The 12,930-nt window shown below is 39.7% G+C and overlaps 1 protein-coding gene across 2 annotated transcripts; it reads left to right on the top strand.

The window, feature by feature from the left end:
* Positions 1 to 509: 509 nt before the first annotated feature.
* On the top strand, positions 510 to 11,513 carry LOC137875700 (cytokine-dependent hematopoietic cell linker-like). Of its 2 annotated transcripts, none has more exons than XM_068715166.1 (17): positions 510 to 659; positions 3,428 to 3,481; positions 5,672 to 5,825; positions 6,702 to 6,754; positions 6,848 to 6,890; positions 8,071 to 8,127; positions 8,209 to 8,243; positions 8,349 to 8,359; positions 8,451 to 8,525; positions 8,746 to 8,767; positions 8,906 to 8,930; positions 9,014 to 9,098; positions 9,183 to 9,199; positions 9,279 to 9,373; positions 9,700 to 9,777; positions 10,512 to 10,667; positions 10,756 to 11,513. In XM_068715166.1, the coding sequence occupies exons 2-17, from the start codon at positions 3,479 to 3,481 to the stop codon at positions 10,906 to 10,908; spliced, it is 1,062 nt and encodes a 353-aa protein (XP_068571267.1). In that variant the 5' UTR covers positions 510 to 659; positions 3,428 to 3,478; the 3' UTR covers positions 10,909 to 11,513. The 2 variants fall into 2 exon arrangements, with proteins under 2 accessions (XP_068571267.1, XP_068571266.1); XM_068715165.1 differs by having other exon boundaries at positions 8,316 to 8,359.
* Positions 11,514 to 12,930: the final 1,417 nt, after the last annotated feature.

Here is a 12,930-nt window from a genome sequence, read left to right as displayed (position 1 = left end):
CCTTCTTGTTTGCTGTAAAAATGAAGTCAGATGATGATCTGATGGAAAGAGTAAATGTCACCCTGCTTCCTTTTGCACTTGGCGGAGCAAATGTTGAAATGTCACCGTGTTCCTGCTCAAATTAAGAGAAATACCCGTAGCACTGGAAGATTCGTTTGACCCCGATGCACTGAACAAATGTTCTGGGCCTGGTTTTCAGATGTACGTTTGCATGAAAACAATCTCACACTCTGTACGACGAAAAGATGACAACGCCAAGCCTGAGGCCTCTTCATCAAAGGCAAAAAAATGAAATTTAAATAATAATAACCATATCACAAACAATGTTTCCACAAAGAATATGAAATCAGAACACGGATGCAGAAGAATAAGAAGCCGTCTACAAAGAAACCTTTCATAGTCTAAAACGACAGTGAAGACCTCAGGTTATAGGCCAGTTATTCACCACACAGGAAGTCATTTTGGGTTACTGCAGTGGGCTGCTTATAACTCCGACAGTCAGAGCTGAAGCAGCCCAGGTGTTTTCTGTCGGTCTGTGCGAGAGAAATGAAAACTGCAGACTCTTTCTGTAACCAAATACATTTGACCAAATAGGCAGAAATTTGCTGGACCCCCACCACTGAGGCCGGTGTGCTTGTTGGACAAGTCTTCCAAAAGAGGTAAGTGACTGCTGTGTTTGCGAGTGCGTAGAAAAGCAGTTAAAAGTCGATCTGTTGTAAAAATAGATGAACATAATAAGTAATGAACTATAAAGACGAGACGAAGCTTTGAAATGCGGTATTTCCTGCTCGAACTGCAGATCCTGCTTTGATTAAAATTCAAGAACAAGACTTCCTTTGCTCTTAGATTTTATGTAATTTATGAACGGCAATTGTCATCTCAACTTATACGGAATTAAGGTGTGTGAATTAAGGTTTGGGGACGCGTTTGATCACATTGTTTTTACAAAAAAAAAAAAGGTGCAAACTCATCGTTTTATAGTTGCACCGAACGCTGATTATACTTTTAAACTATCTTGTGTTCACTCTAAATAACGCGGCAAAAATTCTCTTGTAGTGAAAGTGAAATACATGCACGCTTTACGCAGATTTTCATTAATTTTAGAACTCAAATCGGTGCACAAATACCAAACAAATCATGTCCTGGCTATGTATAAATACATATTTACTGCCACAAGATACATAAATATGTACGTTATATGTAGGAGAATGTTATGAACAATAGAGGGTAACATTTTATGACAAACAATCCACGCTATGTCCTGGTTTGGCCCCTGTTGGTATCGTTTCCCCGCTCAGACTGAGCGCTTCCTCACTCTCTGCAGTTGATACTTTCTTGACTCTCGCAGAAAAGCCAGGTCACAAATCCATAAGTCGTCTGGTGGTTTGAGTTGCCACAAATCCTCTGCACCCAATTTCCATGGGGCAGAAGTTTATTCTCCAGACTAACTGCTCAACCTCAGACGCTGGCCGAGAGTATCTAATCTCCTCTCCTTTTCATACGTCTCATCCAACACCACTTCCCATGGCCCAGTAAGCTCTGCAAAGTAGACAGACTTGAGTGTTGGACCACACTGCCAAATCCAATACTGAGTTTGATTCTCCCTTGTGGGACTGTGAGCTGGTAGCCTGTAATGTCTCCTGGCATTATCGCAATCCCTGAGCCTCGCTTAGATGTCCTCACTTCTATTTTGGTATAGGTTTCCTTCCTGCTTTCTGTTTTGTTTTCCTTCACAGCCAAAAGGATTCAAAGATAAAAACCTGTCAATCAAAGAGTGATTGATTGGCGCTCGCCCTGTGTTTCTCTTCCTCTTCGTGCCTTTCTCTCAGGAAACATGATTTTAAAATTGATAGTATGTCTTAAAAAGCTCATAAATGAAGGATATGTGACAAAGACCCACGTATCAGTCGTCTTTTTGTCATCCAGATTGAGATCACAACAATGTCACTCCTTCTCACTCTGTGGTATTCACGACACTGTGGAGCACAGAAAGTCTGGCACTTTGTTTGCACTATCCAAAAATAACACAATATATGAATATTTCTGTTTACTGTGTAAGCGGCTTTCACAGTTTTGCACGTCAAAGAAAAAAAATTGGCAAACAGTTTTTGTTTCCTTCCTTTGAATTTGATTAATTGAAGATATATATTTTGAAGAGAAAGTGGTGAAACCAGCACTGCTGATTAATACTGAGACACTTCTAATGAATACCAAGGTGGTACCTGCTTAAATGAAGTGCAACATTTAATATTGATGTTCTGTATGCATCGTGGTAATGTATTACAAATACTAATGGTAATAGTGATAGCTTTTATTGAATTTGTTGTGTAATATGTTACATAATTTGTTGGCTCAGGGACTTATTTTCTACACTGATGCTGATGATACCAGACTTTATCTCTTGGCAAAGCAAAATAATATGATATAGTGTTAATATAAATTTGTATTATTAATTGGCTGCTCTGATCTGTGTATGTAACACTGTGGATCTTTTGCTGAACAGCAGCTGCTGTGACCACAAGTGATATAGGAGATAGTGGTGCTCAGTCACACTGCTGTATCTCTCCAAACGTTAGCTAATGTTAGCAACCTTTAGCTACTTTTCAAAACCTCTGACTTTACTGGACTGCTTTACTGTTTATCAAACAACCTTTTACTTTGAAAGGGGAACCCTGTTATTTTTCCTTTCCATTGTATTTCTTTGTTTATTTCTTTCTGTCACAAAGTCTCACTTTAAATACTGAGTCATGAATATGAATACAAACAATAACATTTGGACAAAACTGATATAATCATCACAAATCAAACAAACCAATCCGTATATCTTTAGGGATGTTCTTCTATAATTGTATTATTATTAGAAATAAATTGATTATTTTTAAGGTTTACATATTTTTGAATAAATAGTAATAATACAATATTATTATTATTATGTACACTATTATTATTAATGCTAATAATAATATATTATTATTATTATCTTAATTAAGTAATTTTATCAAAAGCTTGAAAAGCAAAAGCTTCATTTGAAGTTAATTAAAAAAAATTAAGTTAATTAAATAAGGATTTTTTTCGGTGTTTACCTAAATTCAGATTTTACTGCAGTTCCATTTAATATAGAGAAACACATGATGTTGCAAAAAATAATCAAATCGATTTTTTTATATTTCCATGTTCAAGCAGCATCTGTCCTTTCCTCTTTGTGGTCTATTAAAATTATAAATCTATTAATATTTTCAACATAGTTTATTGCCAGTGAGTGTTAGAACTGTAACTCAGATGAACAAACAGTGAGGGGCCACTAGCAGCTCTGTGTAGTTCCATACAAAGACCTCGGTCTTCTGCATGTGTAACTGTTGAGGAGGAAACGTCCAAGGACACATTCTTTAGCAGAACACCGAACTAATGCTTTTCATTTGTGTTTCAGCCCCTCGTTAGCTGCAAAGAGCGAGGGAACAGCCATGCGTCTGCTGTGATAATGGTGAGTTATGGCGCCCGACCCGTATCGCAGCGTTTCCTCGATGGTTCCACATGAATGTTCCCAGGGGAAGCTTTGAGAGTCAGCAGCCCCCCTTGTGTAATTACCTTTTAGCACAAAAACGAGGAAAGAGTGAGATTCTGCTCCGTCATTGTTAGTGCGCAGCAAAAACAACACCGATGTGGATGACGATTAATAGCTTTAGTGTTGCATTATTATTCCTTTTGAAGCAACATTATGAACAAATATTTCAATGTATTTAGTCTCCCTGGTTTTAAATTAATGTTATTTGAGGGAGTCATTTGAATACATTTTTAAAAAAGACGAAACAACATTAATATTCTTTAGAATTAAAAGTTCTCACACCACTCCACTTAAATGTGTTATTGTGGTTATGAATGCTTTACATGCATATTTACTGTAAACAGTGAAATAGCATTGATAACATTAATGAAACACTGTAACAGACTGTGTTACCTGTATCGTGTTTTTGGTGCTTTAATGATGTACTTTCTACTCGTCGTTGGCTCATGATACTTTTCCAGAAATGCAGCACAGAGAAACGGCACAAGGTGTAAAAAGCTTTCCTTGATGTCGTGTTTCTGCCTTTAGGCTTCCTTTTAAAAGCGACTTTCGAAAATCACATGAACTCTTCATCAGGTTGTGCACTTCCCCTCTCTCTCTGTCTTTAACGAGGATCATGCTAATCACAAATGGAACATTTGAAGTAATACATTCAGTAATGCTAATGCGACAGAGTCTGTACCGGGTTTAAAGAGAAGAATGTTCCCGGCCAGTGACTGTCACCCGCTTGCAGGATGATGACAGCTTTCCCTTCTGGCTGATTAGATCCCTGTAGCCACCTGAAGACTGCAGGTGTGCCTGCTCCATCTGCAGCCTCTAGATAGAGAGATGAGCTAGACGTGTTCAGCACACTGGCCAAGAATGTGCTCAATGACAATAATCAAGGGCTGAGGAATATTTATATTAAATTGTTCCAAAAATATGGCCCTGTGTGGCAAGTTATATGTTGCCTTTGCTGGAATTTAAACATTATAATATGAGATCATAATAAATTCACCTAAAATAGAGGTCAGTGTGCTTTAAATGCAGTCAAATTAATAATAAAAATGCAGGTACAGAGTATGTTTATTTCTAATAATGCATTAATGGGCCTTTTTATTATACGCTTTTCAGCCAATTAGGGACAGTTGTTTTAGACATTGCAATTTTTCATAGTTGAAATCATGACATTGTTCAGCAACAAGAAGCTTGAGTCAATCTTGTCCAACCACCTCTTGCAATATAAGAACCGGAACTTGTGTTTTATTTAGAAAAGACGTGCGTGCACCTGCCAAACAGCCAAACATGTGGTTGTTGTATGAATCATTGGATTCCAAAATAAACTCTCGGGGGTTCATCATTACTCATGAAAACAAAGGAGCATGAGCTTCCAAAGAGGCGACACTTCCTGCCTTTTGGCGACATATTCCTGGATCAATTTCTGATTCAATCATGACTCTCTTCTTCATTACAATAGAAAAAAAAAGAACCGGTTCTGATGTGAAACACATTGTTTTTAAATTGAATGAGAGAAGCCGGTTTGATTGGCGACGATTGATGCACCCTCTCCTAATGTATTCATCCTGATCTCACCCTTTTTTTTCCCAGCTTTGCCACAGCTGCACAAAAGTACAGTCACAGTGCATCCATTAATTAACAGAAATAGACTTTTTTTTTTAATGAATTAACACTGTGTGACAGACTGGCTATTCGTGTGTGCACTGGCTGTAAAGAGTGAAGGTGTAAAATGGAAGTCCCTTGTGGGCTCTGTTGCAACACCTCATTATAGCTTCCTGTGCTTATCAGTGCTGCATACGTGTAAACGATCTAACACTGTCTGCTCACAATATATTACGATGTGATGGTTGATGTAATGAGCGAGACACAAATGTGATCACTAAATGATTCCCTTTTTTTTAAACCAGATTGGTATACTTGTTTCCAATAAATCAATGGACGCAGGAGATTGTTATCAAAGGCGGTCTTTCTTGTATTAAATCTTGGTGACACACACACACACACACACACACACAATGTCTAAGAGCTCCGTGTTACAAGACGGAGATAAACGCTCGTCTATCGTACGCTTAGTATCTCCAATTTCAAGAAACTGCAATTTCCTCTCCACAGGATCGCAACAGGACGGGCAAGAAGAGAAATCAAAGATGCGGCAACTTTATCAACGTGGAGGAGCCCGAATACGATGTGGTGGATGACCAGGAGGAAGTGGTTCATGTGCGCATACTTCCTGCGAGGCCCTTAAATGATGAGAGAGAGTATGCAGGTAGTGAGGAAAACAATGACTTTCACATTCATGCCGCTGTCATAATGTGTTGTTTTCAGTTCCAGTTAATGTGTTACTTAGATCTTTAGAAAGTTGTCGTCTTCGTGGCTCAGTGGGTTAAAGAATTCTGTCCGTCTGTAGGAGTGAATCTGACCTTTAATATTTGTCACCACACATCTTATTCTCATTAGAATATATACAAGTATGGCACATAAATAGTTCATAAACCTATATCCAAAAAAACCTAAGAATGAACTCTTAAGTCTAAGTGTTTGCATTGCGACACAATGAGAGTGAGTTTATTTCACTTTCCTACAAAGAAAAGCTCCGGTGAACACAGCTAGAATGAAGCTGAATGAAGTGCAGGCACAAAATAACAGCTCCGCCACAAAACGGTGGTGAGAATGAAAGCAGTGTGTATCTGAGAGAGAGAGAGAGAGAGAGTAATAGAGGGAGGGAACTCAAGCTGAGTGATCATGATCTGCCAGTGGGTCTCCAGGGCCATCTGTTGGCTGAGGCCGACTGCGGGAGATTACAATTATCCAGCAGCCGAAGGGGGGAGATGGGGGAAGCATGTAGTGTGAATAGACTCCCTTTACTCTGCTGCATGGATGTGGCCCACAGCCAGGGGCCTCACAGCTGCACGTCGACAACTTCACACTGAACGTGGCTTTTAAATTTGTTCACACTCTGAGTGTTCTCCCTCTGTAATCAATACAGTCTGCCGCTGCGGTGCGCCGCTGGGACCGGCAGCCACCGAGTTATAACAATGATACAAACTCATTTGAACTGTCAGCTAACGCTGGAACTACTGAAACTACTGTCATTACTGTCGCCGATAAGAGTGAGGGCATCTCAACTTCTTTTGCTTTCAAGACAGGGATCTCCCAAGGTCATCGTCGGCTCAGAGCCTCTCATCGGTCTGGACTGTAAGTTTTCTGTTTTTCTTCAGATGAATTCTCCATTATACCTGTACCGCTGTAAATGTCTGCTTCTCCTGTATGTGCTCTCCTCTTCGTCAGGGGAACTCCAACATCCTCCCAAGAGAAGTCCCACCGACTTCAGGTAAAGTGACATTAAAAGCTCCCTCATCTGAGTTTTACATTAGCTGATGTTAGCAACTTTATCACTTTCCGCTACTTGGCGGCTGGCTGCTGCTCAGCAAAAGCTACACAGGGTAACTTAACCTGCATTATTTAAGATTAAATATTAGATCAAATGGCTCTCTGGGATGTGAAAGGGCCACTCATGGTACTGAAAACACTGACAACAGACACAAAACCACCTCTGCAGAGCTTTTCAGTCTCTTTTAGCTCATTGTATTGTTTGTAATGTATTATCTCTGCATGGCTCCAACTGTTTTCAAGAAAATAGCTCTGATAAAACATCCCCTCTACACTACCAGAGGCAGACTTTTAAGTTGGCAACTAGCTAGGGAACATTAGTCAACCATTCACCAGCTAAAAAAAACTCAGTTCAAGGTACCTGCACACTTTTTGAAATCACATTAAACGTTTCAAATACCTTTTTTAATGAGCGTTTGTAATGAAAAGCACCAAAATGGAAAATTGAAGGTTTTTTTAAAGTGCTAAATTTGATATTCAGAGCATTAATACAGCAGAAAACAACTACTTGCTATGCAAATAAAGTGAAGTAACTGAAGTCTACCTGAGCCATGCATGCTTTCAATGCATGTGAGCGCATGTGAGCGCATGTGAGCGTGCTCCACTGGTTAGCTAACGCTGCTCCGCACCGCTCTCATATGTTACACGGTTACAGATGATAACATCGTCCGAACCGACAGCGTCGTCGCAGAAGCGTAGTCACCCACCCTCCGGTTAACACCGTTAGCTCTGTCAGCTCTGTCAGCACTTCTGCTGTAGCTTGCACTGTTAGCGGTGTTAGCCCGTTAGCTGTGAGCCGCTGGCTCGCCGTCGCCATGTTGAGAGCCGTTGAGAGGCAATAGAAAATGCTCCCAATCCCAAAATATGACACCTATAACCAACAGTTTAAGATCATGAAAATGATGGATTTATGAGCATTTAATACTTCAGCTGATGGCTTTAAAGTCAGTTGTGGCATTACATGTTTCAGTTTAAAGTAAACTGTAGGCCTTCCAGTTTACTTAAAAGTGTCAAATTTCCCTCTGAGTTTGAGTACCAGAACCTCAAAATTATACTTATGAGCACCACTTTAAGTACTTGTACACTATACATTATTTCTTTCTGCATTGCATGTTTTTTAGTCACCGGACCAGCAATAAACAGAGACCTGAAGCCAGGCAGAAGAAAGATCAAAATGGGTAAGACAACTTATTTAACTTCTCTTTCACCGTGCTCTGGCCTCAGAAGCATCTCACACACTCGACGTGTTGCTCTTTCAGATAAGAGGTTCTCACCTGTGCTGCCAGGAGAGCAGGTAAACACCTCACCATACCTACAGGACTCACTGTTGACTCTGTTTCTGTGTTGATTGCAACTCGTAAAATAGGTGATGATTTTTCCTCTCTTTCTAATATCACAGCGCTCACGCAGGTAATTTGCATCAACTACTATTCAAGTCATTCATCGTTGGGGTTGAAATGAGTTGTGAATGGTCTTGCAGCTAAAGTCTGTGTTCTTCCAGGCGATATCCATCACCTCCAACAGAGACAGTGAACCACTTGACCGGGCTGACTATGGGCGAATCCTGCAGGAGAGAGTGAGAACTGTTTTTACATGTGTGAACAGACCGTCACTTGTTTCCTCTGCGTTGAATGGCGGGAAGTCTTGAGTGTACAGTTTGAACCGTGTGGCAGTGACGCCATCTGCTGGTTAAAATCGTGATCACAGAAAAAAAGCTTGTGGCTTTCGTTGAGCGAGCACATTGTGATGTCATATTTAATCATCATTTAAAAAATATTTCTTCTTTTTCATTTCAGTGGACAGAGAGCAACTAAAAAAGTAAGTAGTCAAACATGCAGCGTTATTACAAGTAAAGTGTCATGAATTTATTTTAACTTGTAACCTGACTAGAAAAGACTCTTTAACTGTTTTTTAAAAAAAATGTGTATCTAATTGTCTTTTTAATACTTCTAATAGGCTGAATTCAGTTCACAAACCAAAGGTAAGAGCGAGATAAGTGAGAATGTAACATATGTTTGGTTGAAACGGTGTTGACAGCGGTAGGAATGTTGAATGTGTTTTTAGGTCTACAGCGTGCTGACAGTGTTTCGTCCCTTCAAACCAATATAAGACACTCTCTGGATTTGGAAACTCATAATATAGAAACAAGGTGTGTGTTTCATCTCTCAGGCGTTTCAGGACAAGTATTGTCGTGTTCAGTCGTGTTTGATTTGTTCTTTCTTATTTACTTTAGGTCACAACAATGTCTAGGTAAGTAACGTTACGAATCATCAGGATCAGTTCCACAGTTATTGATGAAATGAGTCAACACTGACGTCTATGCTTAAAGAAAGGGTGCGGTCAAAACGTCAGCACCACGAGTGGCCTCAGACTAAGGAAGACATTGACCAACATGACTTTGTTCCAAAGGAAAAACCTCAACAGGTATACTCACTGCTACTGAATAATACAGATTTAGATTATTTATACGAGATATGAGTCAATTATTCAAATGATGATGTATTATTTTATATAAAAAGTAATTCTTCTTTAGCAGCTGCAACATGAAACATTAATGCATTACTAATTATAATCCGGTGATATTATATATTTTACTTTATTTTTATGAAATGGGCCATTGTGCATAGTTTTACTTTTGGTGCTTTAAAGTTTATTTTTCTTGAGATTGAGTAAAATTAGTAAAAATGCAGGACTTTTACTTGGAACAGTGTATTTGTGAACTTGCTGAGTACGTTGCTAATGTTTGGCAGACGTACAACGAAGAAGACTGGTATGTTGGGGCTTGTTCCCGAGCAGACGCTGAGCACGCCTTACACCTGGTGAACAAGGTACTGGATCTCCTCTCTGTTCCAACAATACACACAAGAACGACAATAATCGAAGTAATAGCAACAGACGCAAACTAAACGAAAAACAAACACTGCTCAGGTCGACAAACACAGACAGGTTACAAGGAGACTCCTTGTTAAATAGAAGATAGGTGAGATAGGGCAGCCGGACTTTGTAGAACTGATCTGCTTTGGGATAGAATATCTGGAAGACACTCCAAAGAAACCAGTTCAAACACATTTTGACACCAAATCTTTGCCATTGTCACTGATCTGCAACAAGATGTTCTTTCTAGCAGCAAAAGTAAGAATGTCACATGACCTTTTGCTAGCTACAGGAGTAGTAGCAAAGACACTGGATCCAGTATTTCAAACCAATGTTTCTGTAAATTACAACATGACCATCGGCAATGAGTTAATGAGTTAAGGTATTAACCTATTTCAGTTTTACATTTGAGACACAGAGGAGAAAGCGAGGGGTTAAAAGAATGCCTGCGATTTACTCAACCATTTGAAATAGATAACGTAATCTGGATAACCGGGTTTTTTTATCAATGCTATTTGTCCTAACCAAGAAACAGGATGTGAGCTCTAGATCTTGACAAATTGGTTTTGAACAGCTGATTAAATGATGTGATAGCAAAAAAAACCTGAATAGACCGAATAGTATCTCCTCTAATATGAATATGCATTATTACTGAAGCTAAACTTCTTTCTCACATTAACCACTTCAGGACGGAGCCTTTTTGGTACGAGACTGCTCCGTGAACACCAACAGGGAGCCGTTGGTGTTGGCCGTGTATCACAACAAGAAGGTTTACAATATAAAACTCCGGTTCATCGAGAGCTCCGGCAAGTACGCCCTGGGAACGGGACAGCGATCGAGTGATGTGAGTGGACGAAGGTCTCAAAAAGGGAGTTCAACAAGCGCTCTCCTCATTATGTTTACCGAAAGCTCACATCTTATTTCTCCCTCAGATGTTCGACTCGGTGGCAGACATCATCAAGATTCACTCCATATTCCCAATAACGCTCATCAGCGGGAGAAGCATGCCCGGAAGCAAATGCCCAGAAAACTGTGTGCTGACGTGTCCCATAACAAGAAAGGATGTTGTCCAACTGCTGCAATAACGCGTGAATCATTCCAGCAAAGATTTTCTGCTCAATCTGTCATGGAAAAAAACAAACAAATATTGATATCATAGAGTCACTGTGTGCAGCACTCTGAATTTATTCCCAAGAGCAATCACTTATTCTAATTATCCACCAATATTTACAAGCCATTGAGTAAACACGCTCCTTTTTCTACGTCATAAGCCCATTTTTCTGTTAATATATTCCACTATTATTTCTAGTTTCCCTAAATGTCTATTGAGAACACATTTAGGCTGAAATGGCCTTGCTCTTTATTGTGACCTGATTAACAGCGATGAGCTCGTACCGGCTGCTCGGGGCTACAATGGTCTGCTGTCAAGCTTCGCTGAACACAACACTCCCAACGTCCTTTTCTTGTTCATGTTCTTTGTACTTAGTTGTACGGTTATGAATTTCAGAGCGAGTAATCGTCGTAAATGTTCACCACAAATGCCATCTGGTTGGAAAACAAAACATCTGCTTAAGTTCATGAAGAGCGTGTTGGGAGAAAGATGACTGAGTGTACAAATTGTGAAAGTGTTTGCCTGTGTCAAATAAAAACAATGTGTGTACCCTTAGAATAATTGTTATTATCAACTAGAAAATACATTTCCTGCAGAGAGAGACACACAAACAGACAGAAAGAGAGAGAGAGAAACAAATAGACAACGAGAGAGAGAGAGAGAAACAAATAGACAACAAGAGAGAGAGAGAATGACAGACAGGTAGAGAGAGAGACACACAGACAAACAGAGAGAGAGAGACAAGGAGAGACAGAGAATGACAGACAGGTAGAGAGAGAGAGACAGACAAACAGAGAGAGAGAGAATGACGGACAGGCAGAGAGAGAGAGAGACAAGGAGAGACAGAGAATGACAGACAGGTAGAGAGAGAGACACACAGACAAACAGAGAGAGAGAGAGACAAAGAGAGAGAGACACACAGACAAACAGAGAGAGAGAGAGACAAAGAGAGAGAGAGAATGACGGACAGGCAGAGAGAGAGAGAGAGAGAGAGAATGACAGACAGGAGGTCTAACAATGCCTTTGCATGAATAGCTCCAAGTCATTTGTGTGTGTGTGTGGGGGGGGGAGAGGGTGTGTCAGTGTCTATGTCTGTGTCAAACTCCAGGAATTAGCTCATATGAACCACGTGTGTACCTGCCAGCATCAAAGGTTGCCATAGCGATGTAACTTCAAAGAGACCCACATAGGCTTCACATGGAGTTGAAGCTGTCAAACTGGTCTCAAAACTCAGATAGTTGGACTTCCTCTCAATGTGAGGCTGGTGTGCCAAATGTGTAAATCTGTTGGATCACACAGTCCTTTATCTCCGACCAGAACAAGATTAGCTACACTTAAAAAAAAAAAAAATATATATATATATATATATATATATATATATATATATATATATATATATATATATATATATATATATATATAAATGTTTTTTTCACAAGATTCTGAAGCTCCTCTCCACTCTAGCGATGACATCACGCACTCTGAGCTGCGCCATACACACCCATTATAAAGTCAGAAAAGGTCTGAAAAATGCATAAAGCATAAGTGTATATCAGATATCACAAAAGCTGAATCATACAGCAATAGCTCAATGAGAAACTGGACGCCGAAAGTGTTTGCCATCTTTGATTGATAACGTTTAAAGTTCAATCGATCAATTAACAATATAGCTGACAATTGTCATCAATCGGGGTTCCTACACATTTTCTATTTCAAAATTCCATCTTTCACCATAATGGACATCTGAGGACAAATAGCTAGATGTTTATTATGTAAATACACATTTGGTAGAGTGCTCTTCCCCCTAATAAATAGGCAAATACTATTAGCGTCCAGGTTTCCATAGCAAACAATGACAATTTGCACCGGACCCAGGCCAACATTACATAGCATACTGTGTGTGTGTGTGTGTGTGTGTGTGTGTGTGTGTGTGTGTGTGTGTGTGTGTGTGTGTAGCCTGTAGGTTATATTTAATTATCCCATAGAAATAGGAGTG

This window comes from Cebidichthys violaceus, unplaced genomic scaffold (assembly GCF_023349555.1).
Source record: "Cebidichthys violaceus isolate CVI_PGR_0920_01 unplaced genomic scaffold, fCebVio1.0.p SCAF_2, whole genome shotgun sequence".
Classification (NCBI taxonomy): Eukaryota; Metazoa; Chordata; class Actinopteri; order Perciformes; family Stichaeidae; genus Cebidichthys; species Cebidichthys violaceus.
This window is presented reverse-complemented; position numbering and strand designations above follow the sequence as displayed.